Genomic DNA, 21,690 nt, shown 5'->3' with positions numbered 1-21,690 from the left:
GTCTCACCCGGCAGTGCTCAGGAGTTACTCCTGGCTCCATGCTCAGAAGTCGCTCCTGGCGAGCACGGGGGACCATATGGGACGCCGGGATTCGAACCGATGACCTTTTGCATGAGAGGCAAACGCCTTACCTCCATGCTATCTCTCCGGCCCAACTTATTTGTTCTTTTCTGTATAAAAGAATATATAAATACATTGCATACTATAAAAATTACATGAGATAATATGTAATACCCCTAGTCTGGTGCCCTATATAATATAATGATAGTAATGACAAAGAAGAATATAAATAACTAAGAATGGTAGTTTGGGATAGATTTAATACTGATTTTACTCCCTTCAGATACTATGCATTTTATAGTACTTAGTTTACTTTTAGAGTGATTATATTATTGTTCATGTTATATAAATGTCACAAAGGCAAATAAAATAATTATTTGTTCAAACTAACTTAGAAAGGGACAAAAATAGTGGCAGGCATTTCTATTATATTAATTTTCAGGTGTTTGTGTATATGTGAGAGAGTTTGTGTGAGAGTGTGTGTGTGTGTGTGTGTGTGTGTGTGTGTGTGTGTGTGTTCGGCCTACACCCATCAGAGATCAGGCACCCATCAGAGCTCAGGTTCCACTTATGGTTTTTAACTTGGGGTCATTTGTGGCAGTGTACTTGGGGACCATATGGTACTGGGGATTGAACCCTTACCTCCAGCAAGCAAACCACATGCTCGTCTCATAGAACCATCTCTCTGACTTTTCAATTTAAGTATCTTAACATCATTTAAAAAATATTTTTCCACAGTCACTGCAAGAAAAAGAACTACTAAGTGAAAAATCTAAAGTGGCAGAGATAGAAGAAATTAAGTGTAAACAAGAAAAAGAAATTTCTAAATTGGTTGAAGAACTTAAGACTCACAAGCAAGAAAGTGTAAAGGTATGTTAAGATGAAAAGCATTGTTATTCTGTCTAATTATACTATTATTGAGTACATTTTAAATGTATCATTTTTAAAGTATATTTTGTAGATTATATTGTGCTTTTTGGGGAGATTTTTGGGGATGAGGGTGGATCATACTGGCATGGCTTGTGCTCAGGGTTCTGAATTCTGGGGGAATCTAGGGTACCATATGACATCATGAGGATTGAATTTAGGTTGGTTGCATGCAAAGCAAGTGACTTACCTACTGTATTATCTTTCTGAATCTGAGTTCTGTCTTTTAATATTCTACCTCCTAATTGATTGCTTTAGTAATCTCTTGTTCTAATTCTTTTACATTTTGTAATCATAGTTACAGAGGTCTGTTGGAAAAACTAATTGTTTATAAATTATTTTATAAAATGACCTTTATAAAAGATATATAGGTTCTCTTTGAAGACTTCTATGTCTAGCATACTTTCTAGATACTTTCATATCTAGCATAACAATAAACTCAGTATACCTAACATTTCACTGTGTAATTATCTATGTTATGCTATTCTGGACTGTCATTTCTTTAAAGCAGAATGTCTATATGATTCATTTTTATATTCTTTTTTTGGAGAGGTTGGGCCACACTTGGTGATGCTCAGGGGTTACTCCTGGTTATACATTCAGAAATCACTCCTGGATTGGGGGACCATATGGGATACTGGGGGATCGAACCATGGTCCATCCTAGGTTAGCAGGTTGCAAGGCAAACACCCTACCACTTGCGTCACTGCTCCGGCTCTCATTTTTATATTCTATCCCCAGAATCTAACACTGTGTGATTTCTTTTTTTTTTTTTTTTGGTTTTTGGGCCACACCCGTTTGACGCTCAGGGGTTACTCCTGGCTATGTGCTCAGAAATCACCCCTGGCTTGGGTGGACCATATGGGACGCCGGGGGATCGAACCGCGGTCCTTCCTTGGCTAGCGCTTGCAAGGCAGACACCTTACCTCCAGCGCCACCTACCCGGCCCAACACTGTGTGATTTCTAAGTGGTGATCAGTAAATGCCTTGCTAAATTAAAAAAAAAAAGGAAAATAAGGGCAGATATTTTTATATGATTTAATCAGCAGATGAGCATGTAAAGTATTACTTGAATTTAAACAAAACATAGTCATAAATCTCATACATTTTAGTTATATTTTGAAATATTTATCATAGGATGATTTTTTTTTTTTTTTTTTTTTTGGTTTTTGGTTTTTGGTTTTTGGGTCACACCCAGCAGCACTCAGGGGTTACTTCTGGCTCTTTGCTCAGAAATCGCTCCTGGCAGGCTCTGGGGACCATATGGGATGCCAGGATTTGAATCATCATCCTTCTGCATGGAAGGCAAATGCCCTACCTCCATACTATCTCTCCAGCCCCAGGATGATGTATTTTTTTTATCTTATTTTTTTTATAGGAAGTAACAAATCTTACAGATGCCAAACAGCTCTTGATTCAACAGAAATTAGAACTTCAAGGGAAAGTAGATTCTTTAAAGGCAACTCTTGAACAAGAGAAAAAAAACCAACAAATGCTAAAAGAACAGGTGAAAAAGGAAGAAGATGAACTGAAGAAAGGATTTATTGAGAAGGAAGCTAAACTGGTAAGTGAGTTGATGGTGGTATTTGTGTTCTATAATTGATTTTGTAAATTAGTCCAGTAAGAGGTGATTTTTCTACTTAGAAGTTACAATTTAAATATGTACTTAACATTTTACGTTTTCATTTTAAAAAGGATGATTGCTTTATTTAAATAGTTGTCATTTGATTGATTTCACTTTATAATTGTAATTTGGTTTTTTATATGTGAAAATTAAAAAAAAACATTAAAAATTTGTAAGCCCAGTACTTTTCTGTTAAGGTAAGTGACTTGAATGCTAGTAATTTTAAACTCATCTATCTGGTTAAAATGAATGTTGACATGGGAATCGGAAGCTTCAGTTTGGAGTTATGATGGCTAAAGTTTACTCTTCCTTCCCTGTGTTGTGCCTGCCAAATGGGAAGCATCTGGATTTCCTCTATTGAATTCAATCCAAATGGCCCAAGCTTACATGACTGCTGACTATTTTCGTTGAAGAATTGTAGGGTTTGATTTTAGTTTGATTTTGGGCCATACCTGACTGCTCAGGCCTTACTCATGTCTCTGAGTTTAGAGATCAGTCGTGGAGGGCTGAGGGGAGCCTTGTAGGGTGCTGAGTATTGAACCAAGTATTGAAGCTTGGTCAGCCTTGTGCAAAAACAAGTGTCTTACCTTCTGTCCTATTGCTCTAGTCCCAAGAATTACAGTTTTGAGGAACTGGAGCAATAGTACAGTGTATAGGGTGCTTGCACATGGCTGACTGGAATTCCATCCCTGTTACTGCATATGTCCCTCTAACCCCCTCCAGGAAGTGATTCCTGAGTACAGAACCCAGAGCAAACCTTGAGCACCACCTGGTATTATGCCAATAGAAAAAAAAATTTACAATTTTGTTTTCTTGTTAGGTTTTTGTAGGTATTTGAGACAAAAAAAAAAAAAAAAAAAAAAAGATGAATATGTGGTGGAATAACTGGTCTTCGCTCTCTTTTGAAATGACACCCAGGAATAATTGGTCTTCACTCTATTGTAAGATGATACCCAGCTATTAACCCAAAACAAAGGCATTTCCCCATCTTTCTCTTTCCTTTAAACTTCTCCTTGATATGTAAAAGTTCACCTGGATCACCCTACCCTGCCCCACCCTGGTGGATTTTGTTCAGAGAAAATAAGAAAAAGCAGTTTGGTTTTGGCACACTCACGCAGAGAGATACCATGAAGTGAGAGAAGCAAACTGACTTCTTGATTCTTTCCTAATTGACTTGGTTTATTAATCCTTTGTGGCTACCCTACCTGCTTCAAACCCTCTGCCTCGAATTGGAGATATGGTGTGTGGGGTGATCTCACAACATGTGGGATTTATTTTATACATATGAAATTAAAAACATAAGGCAATGTCAGATTTTATCTCCAGGATACTTTACTGTTTATAGCTATGTGTTCTACTGTAGTTAATAAAGGAAAACTCTCCAATTACTTATCTTAGTTGATCTTGTAAGAGCACCTAAAGGCTTGCTAACCATTATAATCTTAATATAATTATAGTTCAAATGACACAGATACTGTGGAGTCAATTTTATTAATGCACAGTGAAATCTCTTTTACTGCTTCCTTTCTTGAAGAAGTCAGCAGTGTTTTAAATTCAGTGACTTAAATGTATTTTATACTACTTTTATAACGAGTTTGTTTTGGCACTGTTTTTAATCTCTCAGCATTCTGAAATAAAGGAAAAGGAAATAGGAATGAAGAAACATGAAGAAAATGAAACTAAACTGACTATGCAGATTACAGCTTTAAATGAAAACTTGGGCACTGTAAAGAAGGAGTGGCAGGCCAGTCAACGCCGGGTCATTGAGCTTGAGAAACAGACAGATGATTTACGCGGCGAAATTGCCGTATTGGAAGCAACAGTTCAGAATAATCAAGATGAAAGGAGAGCACTATTGGAAAGGTGATTGATCATTTACCAAAATAATTGACTTATTCTCATTCCCAAGTAATGAAAAGATTATAATATTCCTGTGTGTGTGTGTTTGTGAGTGTGTGCATTTTTGTGAAATAAGGGTTGCACATATACAAAGTATGTGTTGTAAGCCACATGCCTTGTCTGTCTAGACTTTTAAAATAGAAGAATTGGGGCCAGAGCAATAATACAGTGGGTAGGGCATTTGCCTTGTACTTCATATTGTTGCCTGTCCTTCCAGCCCTCATTTCTATTGTCCTTGGGTGTTATTACAGTAATGTCTTTTATTTTTCTTAAATCCCATAGATGAGTGAGACTATTCTGTGTCTGAGTGCAGTTAAAGAAATGACTACACTAGCAACTATCATAACAGTGGTAGTGAGTGAGAGAAGTAGTATTCCTGTCTCTAATACAGGCAAAGGGTGGGGGAGGAAGGGGAGAGCATTGTGATGGAAGGTTGCACTGGTGAAGTTTTTTTTATAACTGAAACCCAACTACAAATACGTTTTTTATCATGGTACTTAAATAAAGATATTATAAAAAAGTACTAATCCTCACAGATAATTGAAATGAGTGTATTTTATATTACTTTGTGTTCTAACAGTGTCTTTAATTGTCTAAAATATAATTCTAAAAATTATCTTAACCTAGATGTATTAAAGGAGAAGGGGAAATAGAAAAGCTTCAAACCAAAGTGCTGGAAATGCAAAGGAAGCTGGATAATACCACTGCAGCCTTGCAGGAGCTGGGCAGAGAAAATCAGTCCCTACAGGTAATTCACCTGGGGGTACCAACTTTTGTCTAGAGATTGTCTCTTAGAGAAAAGCATATTTCAGCTTTTAAAATTATTTTCAGGGGCCGGAGAGATAGCACAGTGGCTTTTGCCTTGCAAACAGCCGATCCAGGACCTAAGGTAGTTGATTCAAATCCTGGTGTCCCATATGGTTCCCTGTGCCTGCCAGGAGCTATTTCTGAGCAGAGAGCTAGGAGTAACCCCTGAGCACCACCGGGAGTGGCCCAAAAACCAAAAAAAAAAAAAAAAAAATTTTTTTTTCATGCACTTAATAAATAAATAGCTTTGAATAGTTAGTGCCTGCATTCTCCATGGCACTGTTGTTGGTGTAATGGGTTATTAAATATAAAATACAAATACCCCAGGAATTTGAGAGCTATGTCATTCATGAATGTCAGTACTGGAAAAGAATTAACAAAACTTAAGAACACTTGGGAAAAGAGAATCATTTTGTATTAACATACATGATCTTATTATAAGCTCAGAGTTGAATCAGTGTTGAAGTATTGATCAAAACAATAAATGAGAAACCACCAAGGGTCAGAAATTACCAATCCCTTTGAGGAATAAGATTTTGTTTGTGTCATTATCATCATTACTATACCATTTTATTATTTGTCATTCATACTGAAGTACATAGTAATTTTTGACAAGGTAAGTTAATCAAAATATTTGATTTTTAGCATTTTATTTTATTTATTTATTTTTTATTTTGGTTTTTCGGGCCACACCCATTTGATGCTCGGGGGTTACTCCTGGCTAAGTGCTCAGAAATTGCCCCTGGCTTGGGGGGACCATATGGGACACTGGGGGATCGAACTGCATTCCTTCCTTGGCTAGCGCTTGCAAGGCAGACACCTTACCTCTAGCGCCACCTCGCTGGGCCCGATTTTTAGCATTTTAATCCCATAATGCAAATAGTTAAAATTACATAAAACATAACTTTCAAATTAGAAATTATCCATCATTATTTAAATGTTAGATGTGTTGAAACTTTTTTTTTTTCTTGGTAGATCAAATATACACAAGCATTGACCAGGAAGTGGGCTGAAGACAATGATATACAAAATTGTATGTCCTGTGGGAAAGGCTTCTCGGTCACAGTGAGACGGGTAAGGAATTTTCTTTACAGGCTGGCTCTGGATTTCACAGCTTAGTGATGATGTGACAGCTGCCTACATGGCCCTACATCTGACAGGCATTAAACATTTTTACATTTACTAATGAACTTGCAATTCTAGGGAGGCCAAAGAGAGCCACAGATAGAGCTTGCCTTGTGGCTATCCTGGATTCAATCCCTGGCACCTCCAATGTTCTCCCAAGCTTTGCTGCCAGGAGTAAGCCCCAAACAGTGCTGGATATGGCCCCCAAACCTAAATAAATAAATAAATAAACAAATAAAATTGCCACTCTGTTGAATGAATTTCATGAAATCTAGTTTCTAGTTAGAACATTTGTTTAATTTCAACTTTAAATTCTGGCCTCACCTTCCTGTTGACCCATTAGCAACCCGTTTTCTAAAGCTGTGGATGAATATTGAACACTTACGCTTCAATTTCATTGGGTTATTTTATTCAAAGAAAAGTTGAAAAGATGGAAAAATCTACTTTATATATATTATAAGGTATTTCAGGTTTGTATTGAAGAAATTAGGCCTGAAGCATTTGGCAAATAAGAATCATGTTTTACCTGATAGAGAAGCTCTGCTAACACAAATGCATTCTCATATTCTTTTGATACATACAAAATCATTAGGATAATATTGCAAACAAGAAACATTTAGTTTGAGATTAATATTCAAAGACTACATTATAAAATGAACTCAAATCTTGTGACAGTTAATATGCTTTTATGCTACAATGCAGCACTTTGTAATTTCACAGTGTTTGTTTATGATTTTTATGTTTGAACTTGTTGAAATTTCTTTTCATTGCAGCATCACTGCAGACAGTGTGGAAATATCTTCTGTGCGGAATGTTCAGCCAAAAATGCCTTAACCCCTTCTTCTAAGAAGCCTGTTCGTGTCTGTAATTCATGTTTCAGTGACATGCAAGGATGACAAATTTTCAATTTCAAAGTAATATCATCTAAACAGTAGATGTTTTAATAATTGCCCTTACTAGTGGTCATGGACTGCTCTTTGATTTGGACAGTGGTTACAAATTAGACCAAATTAGGATTCATATATTTTGGAATGTTATATCAAGTAAAACTCCTCTATTTTTGTGAGACTTGGGCTTATCTTTCATTCCTTTGTCCCATTTAACCTCTGGAACAGTTTTCTCGCCAATGAATTGTAAATAAACTTTGGACATAAAATAGCAATGTATTTTTTTAAATATAATTTCATTGTTCATAAATGACAAACTCTTCTAGAGCTTCTTTCTCCCAAACTTAATGTATAGAAATGTAAATGGGTGGTGTTCTCATATATATTGCACAATAATACATTAATTATATTAAATATTCTCTTTGTGAAGTCATGCTCAGAACTGTAAAACATTTTCTCTTAACTATAACTCAGTTACATTGTTATGTTATAAATTTACATATACGTGGTGTTCTAAATACATTTTCTGAAGAATTCCGTGTTAACCATGACTTCAACATGGTTTTTCTTTTAATAATACTGATCAAATACTCTTGGGTAGATTTTCTGAGAACCTTTGTAAAATCAGTTTGCTTACATTAAAAATATCTTGGGGTTGTATTTTTATTTTAAGTTTTGGGTTCAATTTTTTTGTCTTGTTCTAATTTTAAATATTTTTATTAATAACCCCATGAAACTTCACCAACATGGGAAGAATAATAAACTGTGTAATGATTGTACTCTCAGTGTCTTATAAGTTGGACATCTCCTGATATTATGTACTTCATATTATAGCTTCATTTGGTTTCTCCAGCATATTTAGGAATCTGAATCTTTTTTAATTTGCACTTGATTTGGTTTAGCATAGCACAGCTTCTCTGTAATTATTTTCTATCTTTGCATCCTAACACTAGTAACTGATACAACTATATATAATCTTACCTGTGATAAAATGTACAAAATATTGCTAAGACATTAAATATTTTATTTTATTTTATATTTTAGTCTTATCTACTAGGGAAGTATTTATTTTTTAAATTGAAATTTAAATGATTCTTAATTTGGGGTTACATTACATTTTCATAGCTGGAGAATAGAGTATCACCAAAAACAAAAACAACAGTATTTAGGAATTCTAAAGTTAAATCGGTGTGAAACAGAATGACTAATTAAGGATTATTTAAAATTATCTTATTTGCATGCTGACCATGCAGAGTTCATTAATTGAACTTTAATTTATTGAGTTTATTTTAAAAAAAATTGAACATCTGAACAGAGGAATCAACATTGCTTATTACTCTTTCTGGAGAAGAAATATATAGTAGATCTGTCAGTGCAGTCATTTGGTAATAACAGCAGGGAAGGATGGGAGATAATTATGCTCTAAAATATATCTAAAACAAAAGATTGCCACATCCATTTAGTTAAAAAAAAAAACCCACAAAAGTCTGTTGTCAGTAGATATTAATACTGATTAAGTTCCTGAACTTGAATAAGCATATGCCCTTGAACATTATTAATGAAAGATATAATATCTCTAATAGTTGGAAATATAAATTAAACTATTATTAGACATTTTCATATCTTTAAAGATTCTTTCAAGTAGTTAATTATTTTTACATATAAGTAACATAAGAAGTGTATTAGAAAAGTATATTTACAACACCTCTTTTTATTATTTTTAAAATATAATGAGGGGCCAGAGTGATAGCACAGTGGGTAGGACATTTACTTTGTATGCAGCCAACCCAGGTTCGATCCCTGGCATCCTATAAGGTCCCCTTAGCCTGCCAGGAGTAATTTCTGAGCACAGAGCCAAGAGTAACTCCTGACTGTTGCCAGACATAACCCCCAAAACAAAACAAAACAAATTCTAATTTTTCAGGATTAGGATTTTTCTTCATATTTTCTTCTGAATTCACTAGGGCCTTTCTCTTGTCCTGTTTTCCTGCCCATAAATTAACACAAAAAAAAATTGTGATGGGGCCAGAGTGGTGGTGCAAGCGGTAAGGTGTCTGCCTTGCCTGCACTAGCATAGGACGAACTGCAATTTAATCCCCCGGTGTCCCATATGGTCCTCCAAGCCAGGAGCGATTTTTGAGCACAGAGCTAGGAGTAACCCCTGAGCATCACTGGGTGTTGACCCAAATCCAAAAAAAATGTTTTTGTGAATACCACAGACAAACCATATGTAGTGATCTTTCTACTAGTTTTTGTTTAACTCTTTTTACAGACCCTTCCCAAACTTACCATAGACCAAATTTATAATATTAGAAATCTCATTTTCACTATTAATTCTCCCTAATATAATATGTTTGATAAATAAAATTAGGGTTTTCATTTTCTAACTTAAATAAAAAGTCATCTAAGTATTGATGCTATATTTCAGATATCTGCTGGTCATGTTATTCTGTCTGTGTTGAGTTGACAACATATAGAGACTCTGTTGGCTCTAATAATGCTAAGCATATTGCCATTACCTGATATTAAATTTCAAATCTCAGCAAGGCCAGTTTCATTAAGGTCTTGCTTGGGTAAGTGTATAACTAAGTATATCTACAGAATTTTAAAAAAATAGAGTACAGTGCTGCTGGAAAAAGAATTCTACATTTTGAAGAAAACAAGGGTAAAATATACACACAAACACCTCAGTGCAGTGTACAAATAATATTTTGTTCAACTACCTCTTAATATGGAATTAGCTAGTTTGATAGTTTCCTCACAGTAATGTTAAATAGTAACTGCCAAATTTTTTAGTTTCCCATCTCTCTTTAAAAGGCTTTATGATTATTTTATATTATCAAGAACCTTAAAGCCCCCTTTTCTAACCTTGCATTTGCATAAAATGTTTAGCTTTGAAGTGGAGAGCAAATTACAATCTTATATTTTGGTATTTGTCAAATGTTGGATTATAACTTTTTTTAGTGTACTTTGGCTTATGAAACCATGGGTAATTTGATCCATATATTAAAATGTGCCATTGATTTAATATTCCTTGACATACGCTTGATGAATGATATTCTGTAATTATAATGTGCCAGGTTTCTGTGTCTTAATTGCCCTTTGCCTGAATTTTAATGATTGATTTATTATTGTCACAAGATGATAATATTGTGCATAAGCTTAATAAATTATATAAAAGTGTATAAAATAGAATGGAATATAGTTAAGTTCTTTCTGTGTAGCAGTAGTCACTGTAACACAATGCCTCTATGTATGTGTAGGACATTCAGTTCTTCCATGAACTGCATCACAGACTGTCACAGTTTCTGTAGATACTTTTGCATGAGTATTTTCTCATTTAATTTTTGGATTCATTATTTGTATTATGTTTACCATTTGTGATCATGTAGTGTGCCTTATTTTATGAGGAAAGTTTGGCTCAGTAAATATTGTAATTTCTAAATGCAGTAATTGAAGGTTTATTGATTATAAGTGTAACTGCTAAATTACTTGACAGCATTTACATCTTTATGTATAAAGAACAATGGAAGGATCCTTACTGAATTGTTGCTTTTGCTTTTTTAAAATATGTTAAAAGATTAAAAACCCATTTATTTCTAACAGATGTCTTCTGTGACTAAATTATTTTGTCTGTTTGAAGAAAATACAGTACAAGATAGTAACTATATTTTATTAAATATTTACAGACTGTTAGAACTTTACACTTGGATGCTGACAGATTATGCTTTAATATTGTTTAAATTAGAAATTAAGTTCATAATTTCTAGAGAAATCATTAATGCTGTTTCAATGGAAACATTCCCTTTTCCTTCAATAAGTATGAAAAATTAATAAAACTAAAAAATGTAAACAATATAAAAGAAATCTCTTTTTACATTGTACATTGTACAGGGATCATTTATATTTCAAGATTTTTTTGGAGGGTTTTTGTTTCTGTTTTCTTTGGGGGGTCCACATCTGGCAATGCTCAAGAGTTATTACTGGCTTTGGACTCAGGAATCAACTCCTGGTGGTGCTCAGGGCACCATATGAGATATTGGAGATTGAACCCAGTTCAGCTGCATGCAAGGCAAATGCTTTACCTGTTGTTTTTTTTTAATTTAACTCTTTATTTGCTGTCTTTTGAAGAGCTTAATTGTATATATACTCGATACCTATAGATTTGATCTGTTCCTTTATGAACTTCCTAGAATTCCAGTTTAAATATAGCATATTTTTGGATGTATTTTAATTTGGTAAGACCACTTAACATCTTTGCAATATATATATTATATATGTAATATATATGTGTGTATATATATATATATCATGTTTTTTGGTTTTTGGGCCACACCTAGTGACACTCAGGGGTTACTCCTGGCTATGTACTCAGAAACCACTTCTGGCTTGGGGGACCATATGAGATGCTGGGGGATTGAACCGCTGTCCATCCTAGGTTAGCGCGGGCAAGGTAGACACCTTACCGCTGCGCCACCACTCTGCCCTGTCCACAATATATTTTTAAGTGCACAGTACAGTAGCTTCCTAGAGGTTACTAATCTTGCTTAGCTGAAACTTTATACCTGTTAGTTAATAATCCCCTCTCTACCTCTCATGCCAACATCAGGTAACCACTTTTGCACACCTTGATTCTATGATTTAACTTAGATCCCTCATACAAGTTGAATCACACAGTATTCATCTTTCTGTAACTATCTTTTCCCCTTAGTTTAATTTCCTCAAGTTTCATACATTTTATATATTGCAGAATTCTCATTTTTAAGGCTGAAAGTATTCCACTGTATGTCTATACCAAGTTTGCATAAATACTTTATTCCACTATATATCTATATTACATTTGTGTGTATGTGTCAATGAGGAGGGAACCTGACCTCATATATGTGAGGCATATCTTTTACCAATGCCCAGAGATCACCACAGGTGATCCAGAGTGGCCCAGCAGCATTAGAGGCTACCAGGGCTACCCAAATGATTTACGGATTCCACCATGGCTACACACCTAACAGTGTTCTGAGGTCTCTAGAACCACATATGGCTCTACTCAGGGTGCCATGTGGCACTAGGGATGAAATAAAATCCTTGCATATACCTCTTTCTGATCCCTGAGCTATATCTCCTTGATTCTCTATGTTTTCTCTATTCTGTTAATGAAAGGAACATTAAATTTTTTTTCCATAGCCCATAGGTATTGTAATAGTGCTGCAATGCCTATAAATGCTAATATTTATGCTTATATATAAAATGCTTTGTTTTGTTTTGTTATCCCTGGAGGGGGGGCATGTTCACACTTGCCAATGCTCAGAGATTATTCCTGGCTCTGCACTCAAGAATCACTCCTAGCTGTTTTGGGGGGATTATTTGGGCTGCAGAGAACTAATGGTTGGCCATGTGCCAAGCAAGAGCCTTACCCACTTTACTATCTCTCTAGCCCAAGAGGGCTAAAGTTATATTCTTAAATTACATTCTTAAGCTATTTAATACCATTTATTAGTTTATTTAGCCTTTCCTTTTAAATAGATTTAAGTGAGAAACTATTACTTTAATATAAATAAGTATATGGTTATCCTACTCATGAAACTCAAGAAATCTTGAGAGATCATCTGGTCCTAAGCTTTTGTCATCTTTCTAGGTCAGTTTATATCTAAAAATCCCTCTAAGATAATTTAAATATTTTTTTCTAAGTTTATACCTTTGTAGCCAGAAATGTATCTCCTAATCTCTCTTGCAATGTCTAACTTGTCTTTTGGACTAACTTGCTTTCAATTCTATCTAGGTTCCATTTGTAAGGAACTTGAAGTTTCTCTTCTTTGCCTCCCCATCTCATTTATTACCAGACACTAACAATAGTTACTGCTTTGCAGATTTGCCCTTTATCTGATAAATTTCTTACAAGGAGACTATGACCTTGAGTTCTGACCATTTGTGGCCTTTTGTAGGAGTCTGTCTGATGCCTTCCTCTGTCTTGAAATATGTTTGATTTGCATATTTCCTACAAAACTAATTGTACCTATGACTTCCTCAAGCACCATATTCTTAATCCCATTCTCAGTTTACAGAGGTTAAGATACTATTTGCCATGCAGTTCAAGTTGGTAGATTTATTAATCCCACATGGAAATGTTATCAAAATTGAAATTTGTAGACATCCATCTAGTGAAATCTAATGGAAAGAGCTAGTTCCTTAAATGTTGTTATATATTATAATTCAAATTACGGTTGTCTTTGTTTTTAAGTTTCTAAGTTGCACCTGTCTCAGGCTTAGGAATTGCTTCCTGTGATTCTTAGGGGACCATGAGCATGAGTATCAGGGGTCTAACCTGATACCGAACATATTCTTCAACTGGTTAAGCTCTCTTCTCTTCCTGACTTTCAAATGGCCTCTTTTTTAGAGGGAGTGGAATGCATACCAAACAGTTCTCAGGGGTGTCTAGGTGCTGAGGGCATCAAGTACTGAGGCCCCAAAAATTATTTTGAAGATATTTGCAATCCTATGTTCATGGCAGCAATATTTACATTAGCCAAGATCTGGAAATAACCCATGTGACCAAGAACAGATGACTGGCTAAAGAAAATATCACAATGGAATACTACTCAGCTGTAAGCTGAAATCATGCAATTTTCTGCTTTGTTGAACTAGAGGGTATCTTGCTGACTGCAATCAGAGGGAGAGGGACAAATAGAGAATATTGTCTCACACATAGAATGTAAAGAAAAATATTAAGGGAATAACAGTTTGCATCCAGTGATCTCAGACCTTGGGAGTTGCCTTTCAGAACTGAGTTGACCAAGGGAATTGGGGAACAGAATTATTTGAGGGGATTGTAAAACAATGGATTAGAGAAGTTTGATAGAGATGTATGATCCTAGACTATTGCATGCCTAAAATTATGATTAACAATATTGTAAATACCAATATCTACATAAAATTTGAAGAAGAAAAATAAATGGGGGTCAAACCTGTGCCTCCCACCAAAGCAGGTGATTAGCCATTGTCCTCCCCCCCCCTTTTTTTTTTTTGGATAAAACTTCTAATAGTTTCAAGTCCTTTCAAATAAGACTTAGTGACTTTTTCCCAAACATGCTATTAATTTAGTGATTCTTTTTCCTAAACTCACCAGTCAGTATCAGGAAGTAGTTTTATTACAAACTCCATTATTCTAAAAAATTGACTTTCAAAGGAAGATCTTAATGATTTCTTGAAAATCTTATGTAAATCTGTAAGTGATGAAACTGGGACATATTTTTGTTTTTTTATTAATGAATTTTAGATTTGGGATTTTCTACATTAGATTATTATGATTAGATTATTATTATAGAGTATGCTGAGATAAATGAAAGGATAGGATTTTTAAAGTGCTATTAAAATGAATGTCTTATTGACTACAATATTAGAAGAGCAATTGAACTTTATATTAAAAGAATTATCACTGTGAGATAGACTGTAAAGCAGTAAGGCTGGCTTACAACTAGGTAGAAAAATTGATCTCTTTAAAGAAATTCACAAAGTAAAATGCTAGAGCTCATATTGGACATTATTAGACCAATCACTCTTTACCAATCATACCAGCACTATAAGTCTCCCACACATGCTCCAAACCTCACTGGAACATTACAGGATCATCTGAATATTAGTATAGATTTCATGAAATTCTGCAAAGTTCATATTTATTCCAGTCATTATTACTAAGTGTCTGGATTGAAGTCTCACATTCTGGAATTCCTTTTAATTGTGTATTTATTTTCTTTTCATCAAAAGACAAGTGTTGGGGCTAGGGCTGGAGCAATAGCACAGTGGTAGGGTGTTTGCCTTGTAGATCCAGGACGAACCTGATCCTATACCCCATCATCCCATATGGTCCCCTAATCCAGGAGCAATTTCTAAGCAAATAGCCAGGAGTAACCCCTGAGCATCACCAGGTGTGCCTCCCCCCCCCCAAAAAAAAAGACAAGTGTTACAAATGCTGTAATGAAAGAATACCTTAACTCCCTAATATCTAAAAAAAAGTCATGCCACCTATTTCATGTCTCTAAATTTCAGAGGATTCTGCAGGCTGTGTGAAAACGGGTATTTTCTTCACTTCCTTATTCTTGGGGAAACAAGAGATTGCTGCCTTTATTTGTGTCATCCACATTTTCTGTTAAAATACACAGAGGGAGAGTTAAGTCAACAATATTACATACTTGGGTGAATATTTTTCACTGTATTGTTGACTTGCTCTTGAAAATCAGTAATTTTCATTTTTTCATTTCTTAACATTTACTATATGCATATTTCTAACCATATGTGAGACACAAATAGATTAAAAGATTCTAATATTAAAGTCATGAGTGATTAAGGAGCTGTAATAGTCAATGATGACTAATTAGAAGAATGAGCACTGGAAATATAAATAGCTTAAAAGCTGAATTTCTATTTTGTTTTAAGAACTCTAAGTTCTTAACCATAATTTGGAAAACAGACTGAGGAAGCTGACCCAGGAAATTTAGTCCCTAAGAATAGTGCAATATTGTATTTTATTCTGACCACTTAACTGCTCTGAGGGAAGCCTTAGACAGGAATGACAATAATGGAAACACCTAGAGAAATCAGTCAGGGAGCTGTACAGCTCAACTATGGCTGTTGTGGCCTATTTTCAAAGGCTAAAATGCAGAACTGAAGTGGTTTGAAATTAGAGTCACACTGTACACTACCCGTAAATTAGTAAATATTTTGAAAATGGATTACGGCACTTAAGGCCAGATATCTTTTTCTGTCGATTCGGAAACCTGTGTTATCAACATACATACTTTGATGTTTTCCTTTTGCGCTTGTAATAAGAATGCTGCTATGCACTGCTGATATCTATTTTCATGTTGTAGAAGAAAAGCGTTTCTCAGCCCAAAGACTAGAAAAGAAGGCAAAGACAAAAGACTTATCATTTGATATGAATGGCATTTAAACATTTTCTTGATACAGGAGCCATGTTTTGTTTCGTTTTTTTAATTTTAAAAGTGAAGGTGGGTAGATCTCCCAGAGGCTCATCCAAGGGCCAGAACACCAAGGAACTGTGTTAAACCATGAAAACCGGCTACCCGCAGTATTCTGCAGAAAGGAAAGTCCCCTATTTGTGATGTCAGGCTGGGAATATCTACACAGGCCCAGGGGTTCCCGACTGTGAGAAACTGTAAGTGTTGCCTGTGCGTGCTTTTCTACTGTTCTGTCTCCTGAAACTCTTGGGAGTGGGCAGAAAAGGGCCCAGAAAAATAGCTCTCCCAGAGGCTCATCCAAGGGCCGGAACACCAAGAAACTGTGTCCGACCATGAAAACCGGCTATCTGCAGTATTCTGCAGAAAGGAAAGTCCCCTGTTTATGACATCAGGCTGGGAAAATCTACGCCAAACCCAGAGGCTCCAGAAGAGCATGGCCGCTCATTTCTCTTCACGGCCGTGCAATCTTTCTAACCAATGAACTCCACCACAACACGCAGAAAAAAATTACACTACAAGCGTGACAATGGGGAAACCTTGCAGGCAAACACCATGTACAGAGAATGAAGATGAAAGCTCGAACAACCTAATAAATTCCAACTACCTGATTAACTTCTTGGATAAGGAGTTTAGAATAGCAATATGGAAGATGTTTGTAGAACTCAAAGAAAGCATAGATTGATCTGAACAGAACACAAAGACAGAAATCAGAAAACTCCAAACTGAAATAACAGATCTGAAAAAGTTCAACTGAAAACCTCAGTGTATGGCCTCACCAGCAGGGTAACAGCTGCTGAGGACAGAATTGGCGTGCTGGAAGATGAGATGCAGAAAAACTCAACACATCAGAAGAAATTGGAAAAGAACCTTAAGACAAACGATCAGGCAATGGAAAAAGTACTCAAGGAATGTGAACAGATGAAAATAGAAGTCTTTGATAAACTCAACAGAAACAACATAAGAATCATTGAAGTCCCCAGAGGCCCAGGTACGAAATCTCCAGGAAGAATCAACTGTCAAAGACATCATCAAAGAGATATTCCCAGAGTTAAAGACTACATGCAATCAAATCCTGCATGCCCAAAGAGTACCAGCTAAGAGAGACCCAAAGAAAAACACCCCAATACACATCCTCATTTCAATGACAAATCCCACAGATAGAGATAGAATACTAAAAGCAGAAAGATCAAAAAAGGAAATTATATTCAAAGGAGCATCCCTAAGACTTACAGCAGACATGTCACAAGAAACTCTCAAGGCCAGAAGACAGTGGTGGGATATTGTGACAAGACCGAATGAAATGGGTGCCTCACGGAGAATACTGCACCCAGCCCAACTCACGTTCAGGTTTAAAGGAAAGATACAAAGTTTCATGGATAAACAACAGCTCAGAAACTTCACAGATTATAAACCAGCCTTAAAGAAAAAGCTGAAAGGTCTACTTTAAAACAAGAGAGACCAACAAACACAGCAAACTTATCTACAAAGATGACATTAAATCCTATGACAATCATCTCCCTCAATGTCAATGGACTAAATTCACCAACTAAAAGCACAGAGTGGAAAAATTGGTCAAAAAGATGAATCCAACCTTCTGCTGCCTACAAGAAGCACAACTTGAATAGTCAGAACAAACACAGACTCAAAATTAAAGGCTGGAGGAAAATTGTCCAATCAAACAACACCCTTAAAAAAGCTGAAGTGGCCATATTAATATCTCTTGACACCAACTTTATACTCAGAATAGTTGTACGGGACAAAGATGGACACTATGTACTAATCAAGGGATATGTGCAACAGGAAGAAATCAGACTATTAAACATATAGGCACCCAATGAGAGACCAGCAAATTATCTAATACAATTACTGACAAATCTGAAAGAAGACAATAATAACACAATAATTGTGGGAGACCTCAACATGGCCCTGTCAACACTTGATAGGTCAACCAGACTGAAACCCAACAAAAATATACTAGCCCTGAAAAGAGTAATGGAAGAAAGAGGACTAGTAAATATATATAGGACACTCCACCCAAAAAACATTCTTCTTCAATGTACATGGGTCATTCTCCAGGATAAACTACACGCTGACACATAAAACATACCTTCATAAAATCAAGAGGATAGAAATCTTGCAGGCTACCTTTGCTGACCACAAGGCTCTGAAATTAGATGTGAACTACAAAGGCACACAGAAGAAAAACTTTAACAATTGGAATTTAAACAGCCTGCTACTTAACAACCTGTGGGTCCAAGATAAACTCAAAGAGGAAATCAAAACAAATGATAATGACACAAACTGCCATCTATGGGACTGAATCTATGGGACACAGCAAAAGCAGTCCTGAGAGAAAAATTTATAGCTTTGCAAGCACACATCAGGAAGGAAGAAAGCCTAACTGAATAGCTTACTGATACAGCTCATAGAATTAGAAAGTGCTCAACAAAAGGAACCATAAATAGGGAGACAGAAGGAAATAACAAAGCTGAGAGCAGAAATCAATGAAGTGGAAACCCAAAAAACAATCCACAAGATCAACGAAAGCAGAAGTTGGTTCTTTGAAAAAATAAACAAGATTGATAGACCATTGGGAAAACTCACAAAGAAGGAGAGAGAGAGAAACCTGATAACCCTGATAACCTGAGAAACCTGATAAATGAAAAGGGGGAGATCACAACAGACACTGCAGAGATCCAAAGGGTAATCAGAGACTACTTTGAGAAACTTTATGCTACTAAACATGAGAACCTAGAAGAAATGGAAAAATTCTTGGACACTTATAACCTTCCACATTTAAGTAAGGAAGATGTAGCATATCTAAACACCCCCATCACTATTGAGGAAAATGAAACTGGAATCAAACATCTGCCCAAAAAGAAAAGTCCAGGCCCAGATGGATTTACTAATGAATTCATTCAAACCTTTCAAGAGGAACTACTACCAATCCTAGCCAGGCTCTTCCATGAAATTGAAAAAAACGGGAACACTCCCAAACAGCTTTTATGAAGCTAACATCGCCTTGATACCAAAACCAGACAGAGATGCTGCCAGAAAAGAAAATTACAGACCAATATCCCTGATGAATGCAGATGCAAAGACCTTCAACACAATCCTGGCAAATAGGATCCAATGCATCATCAAGAAGATCATACACTATGACCAAGTAGGTTTTATCCCAGGATTGCAAGGATGGTTTAACATCTGTATATCTATCAACATCATACACAACATCAACAAGAAGAAAAATAAAAATCACATGATCATATCAATAGACGCAGAGAAAGCATTTGATAAGGTCCCCAACACCCATTCTTGATCAAAACTTTCAGCAAGATGGGAATGAAAGGAACTTTCTCAATCTATTTAAAGCCATCTACCACAAGCCAATGGCAAATATTATCCTCAATAGAGAAAAACTAAAAGCCTTTTCTCTAAATTCTGGAACAAGACAAGGCTCTCCGCTCTCACCACTCCTCTTCAACATAGTACTGGAAGTGCTTGCTATAGCAATTAGGCAAGAAAAAGATATCAAAGGAATCCAGATAGGAAAGGAAGAAGTCAAGCTCTCACTGTTTGCAGATGACATGATATTCTACTTAGAAAATTCTAAAGACTCTACCAAAAAGCTTCTAGAAATAATAGACTCATATAGCAAGGCGGCAGGCTACAAAATTAATACACAGAAATTAATGGCCTTTTTATACACCAAAAATGGTAGGGAAGAGATGGACATCAAGAAGGCAATCCCATCCACATTAGTGCCACACAAACTCAAATATCTTGGAGTAAATTTAACCAAAGACATGAAGGAACTTTTCAAAGAAAACTATAAAGCCCTACTCCAAGAAATAAGAGAGGACACATGGAAATGAAAACACATACCCTGCTCATGGATTGGCAGGATTAACATTAAAATGGCAATACTCCCCAAAGCATTGTACAGATTTAATGCGATCCCTCTAAAAATACCCATGACATTCTTCAAAGAAGTGGATCAAACACTTATGAAGTTCATTTGGAACAATAAACACCCTCGAATAGCTAAAGCACTTCTAGGGAAAAGGAATATGGGAGGCATTACTTTCCCCCAACTTTAAACTGTACTACAAAGCAATAGTTATCAAAACAGCATGGTATTGGAATAAAGACAGACCCTCAGATCAGTGGAATAGGCTTGAGTTCTTAGACAATGTTCCCCAGACTTACAATCACCTAATCTTTGACAAAGGAGCAAGAAATCCTAAGTGGAGCAGGGGAAACCTCTTAAGAAGGGTTGCTGGCAGAACTGGTTAGCCACTTGCAAAAAAGCGAACATAGACCCCCAGTTAACATCATGTACGATGGTAAAATCTAAATGGATTAAAGACCTTGATATTAGACCTGATACCATAAGGTATATAGAACAACACGTTGATAAAACACTCCATGACATTGAGACTAAAGGCATCTTCAAGGAGGATACTGCACTTTCCAAATAAGTGAAAACAGAGATAAACAGATGGGAATACATTAAGCTGAGAAGTTTCTGCTCCTCAAAAGAAATAGTGCCCAGGATACAAGAGCCACCCACCATGTGGGAGAAACTATCACACAATATCCATCAGATAAGGGGCTAATATCAAAAATATACAGGGCACTGACAGAACTTTACAAGAAAAGAAAATCTAATCCCATAAAATATGGGGAGGAGAAATAAACAGACACTTTGATAAAAAAGAAATACACATGGCCAAAAGGCACTTGAAAAAATGCTCCTCATCACTGATCATCAGGGAGATGCAAATAAAAACAACGATGAGATACCATCTCATACCACAGAGATTGGCACACATCACAAAGAACAAGAACAATCAGTGCTGGCGGGGTTGTGGAGAGAAAAGAACTCTTATCCACTGCTGGTGGAAATACTGTCTAGTCCAACCTCTATGGAAAGCGATATGGAGATTTCTCCAAAAACTGGAAATTGAGCTCCTATTCGACCCAGCTATTCCACTTCTAGGGATATACCCTAGGAACACAAGAATACAATATAAAAACCCCTTCCTCACACCTATATTTACTGCAGCACTATTCACAATAGCCAGGCTCTTGAAACAACCAAGATGCCCTTCACCAGAGGAATGGCTAAAGAAACTGTGGTACATATACACAATGGAATATTATGCAGCCATCAGGAGAGATGAAGTCATGAAATTATCTATACATGGAATCTATCATGCTGAGTGAATAAGTCAGAGGGAGAGAGATAGATGCAGAATAGTCTCACTCATTTATGGGTTTTAAGAAAAAGAAAAGTCATTTTTGCAACAATTCTTAGAGACAATAAGAGGAGGGGTGGAATTTCCAGCTCACTTCATGAAGCTCACCACAAAGAGCGGTGAGTGCAGTT

General features: G+C 36.0%; 2 protein-coding genes across 2 annotated transcripts in view; one reads left to right on the top strand and one right to left on the bottom strand.

Annotated features, from left to right (window-relative positions):
- EEA1 (early endosome antigen 1) overlaps positions 1 to 7,348 on the top strand; it is a 132,689-nt gene extending 125,341 nt beyond the window's left edge. The window contains exons 24-29 of the mRNA XM_049782801.1: positions 799 to 930; positions 2,366 to 2,551; positions 4,236 to 4,474; positions 5,138 to 5,258; positions 6,293 to 6,391; positions 7,216 to 7,348. Coding sequence (XP_049638758.1) covers positions 799 to 930; positions 2,366 to 2,551; positions 4,236 to 4,474; positions 5,138 to 5,258; positions 6,293 to 6,391; positions 7,216 to 7,338 — 900 coding nt within the window. The 3' untranslated portion in view covers positions 7,339 to 7,348. The remainder of the gene's footprint in view (positions 1 to 798; positions 931 to 2,365; positions 2,552 to 4,235; positions 4,475 to 5,137; positions 5,259 to 6,292; positions 6,392 to 7,215) is intronic.
- An 8,010-nt stretch (positions 7,349 to 15,358) lies between these two features.
- Positions 15,359 to 21,690, bottom strand: part of PLEKHG7 (pleckstrin homology and RhoGEF domain containing G7) — a 74,155-nt gene continuing 67,823 nt past the window's right edge. Inside the window, 2 exon segments of the mRNA XM_049782934.1 lie at positions 15,359 to 15,466; positions 16,119 to 16,216. Of these exon segments, the coding sequence (XP_049638891.1) occupies positions 15,359 to 15,466; positions 16,119 to 16,216 (206 nt within the window).

Source organism: Suncus etruscus, chromosome 11, assembly GCF_024139225.1.
Source record: "Suncus etruscus isolate mSunEtr1 chromosome 11, mSunEtr1.pri.cur, whole genome shotgun sequence".
Lineage (NCBI taxonomy): Eukaryota > Metazoa > Chordata > Mammalia > Eulipotyphla > Soricidae > Suncus > Suncus etruscus.
This window is presented reverse-complemented; position numbering and strand designations above follow the sequence as displayed.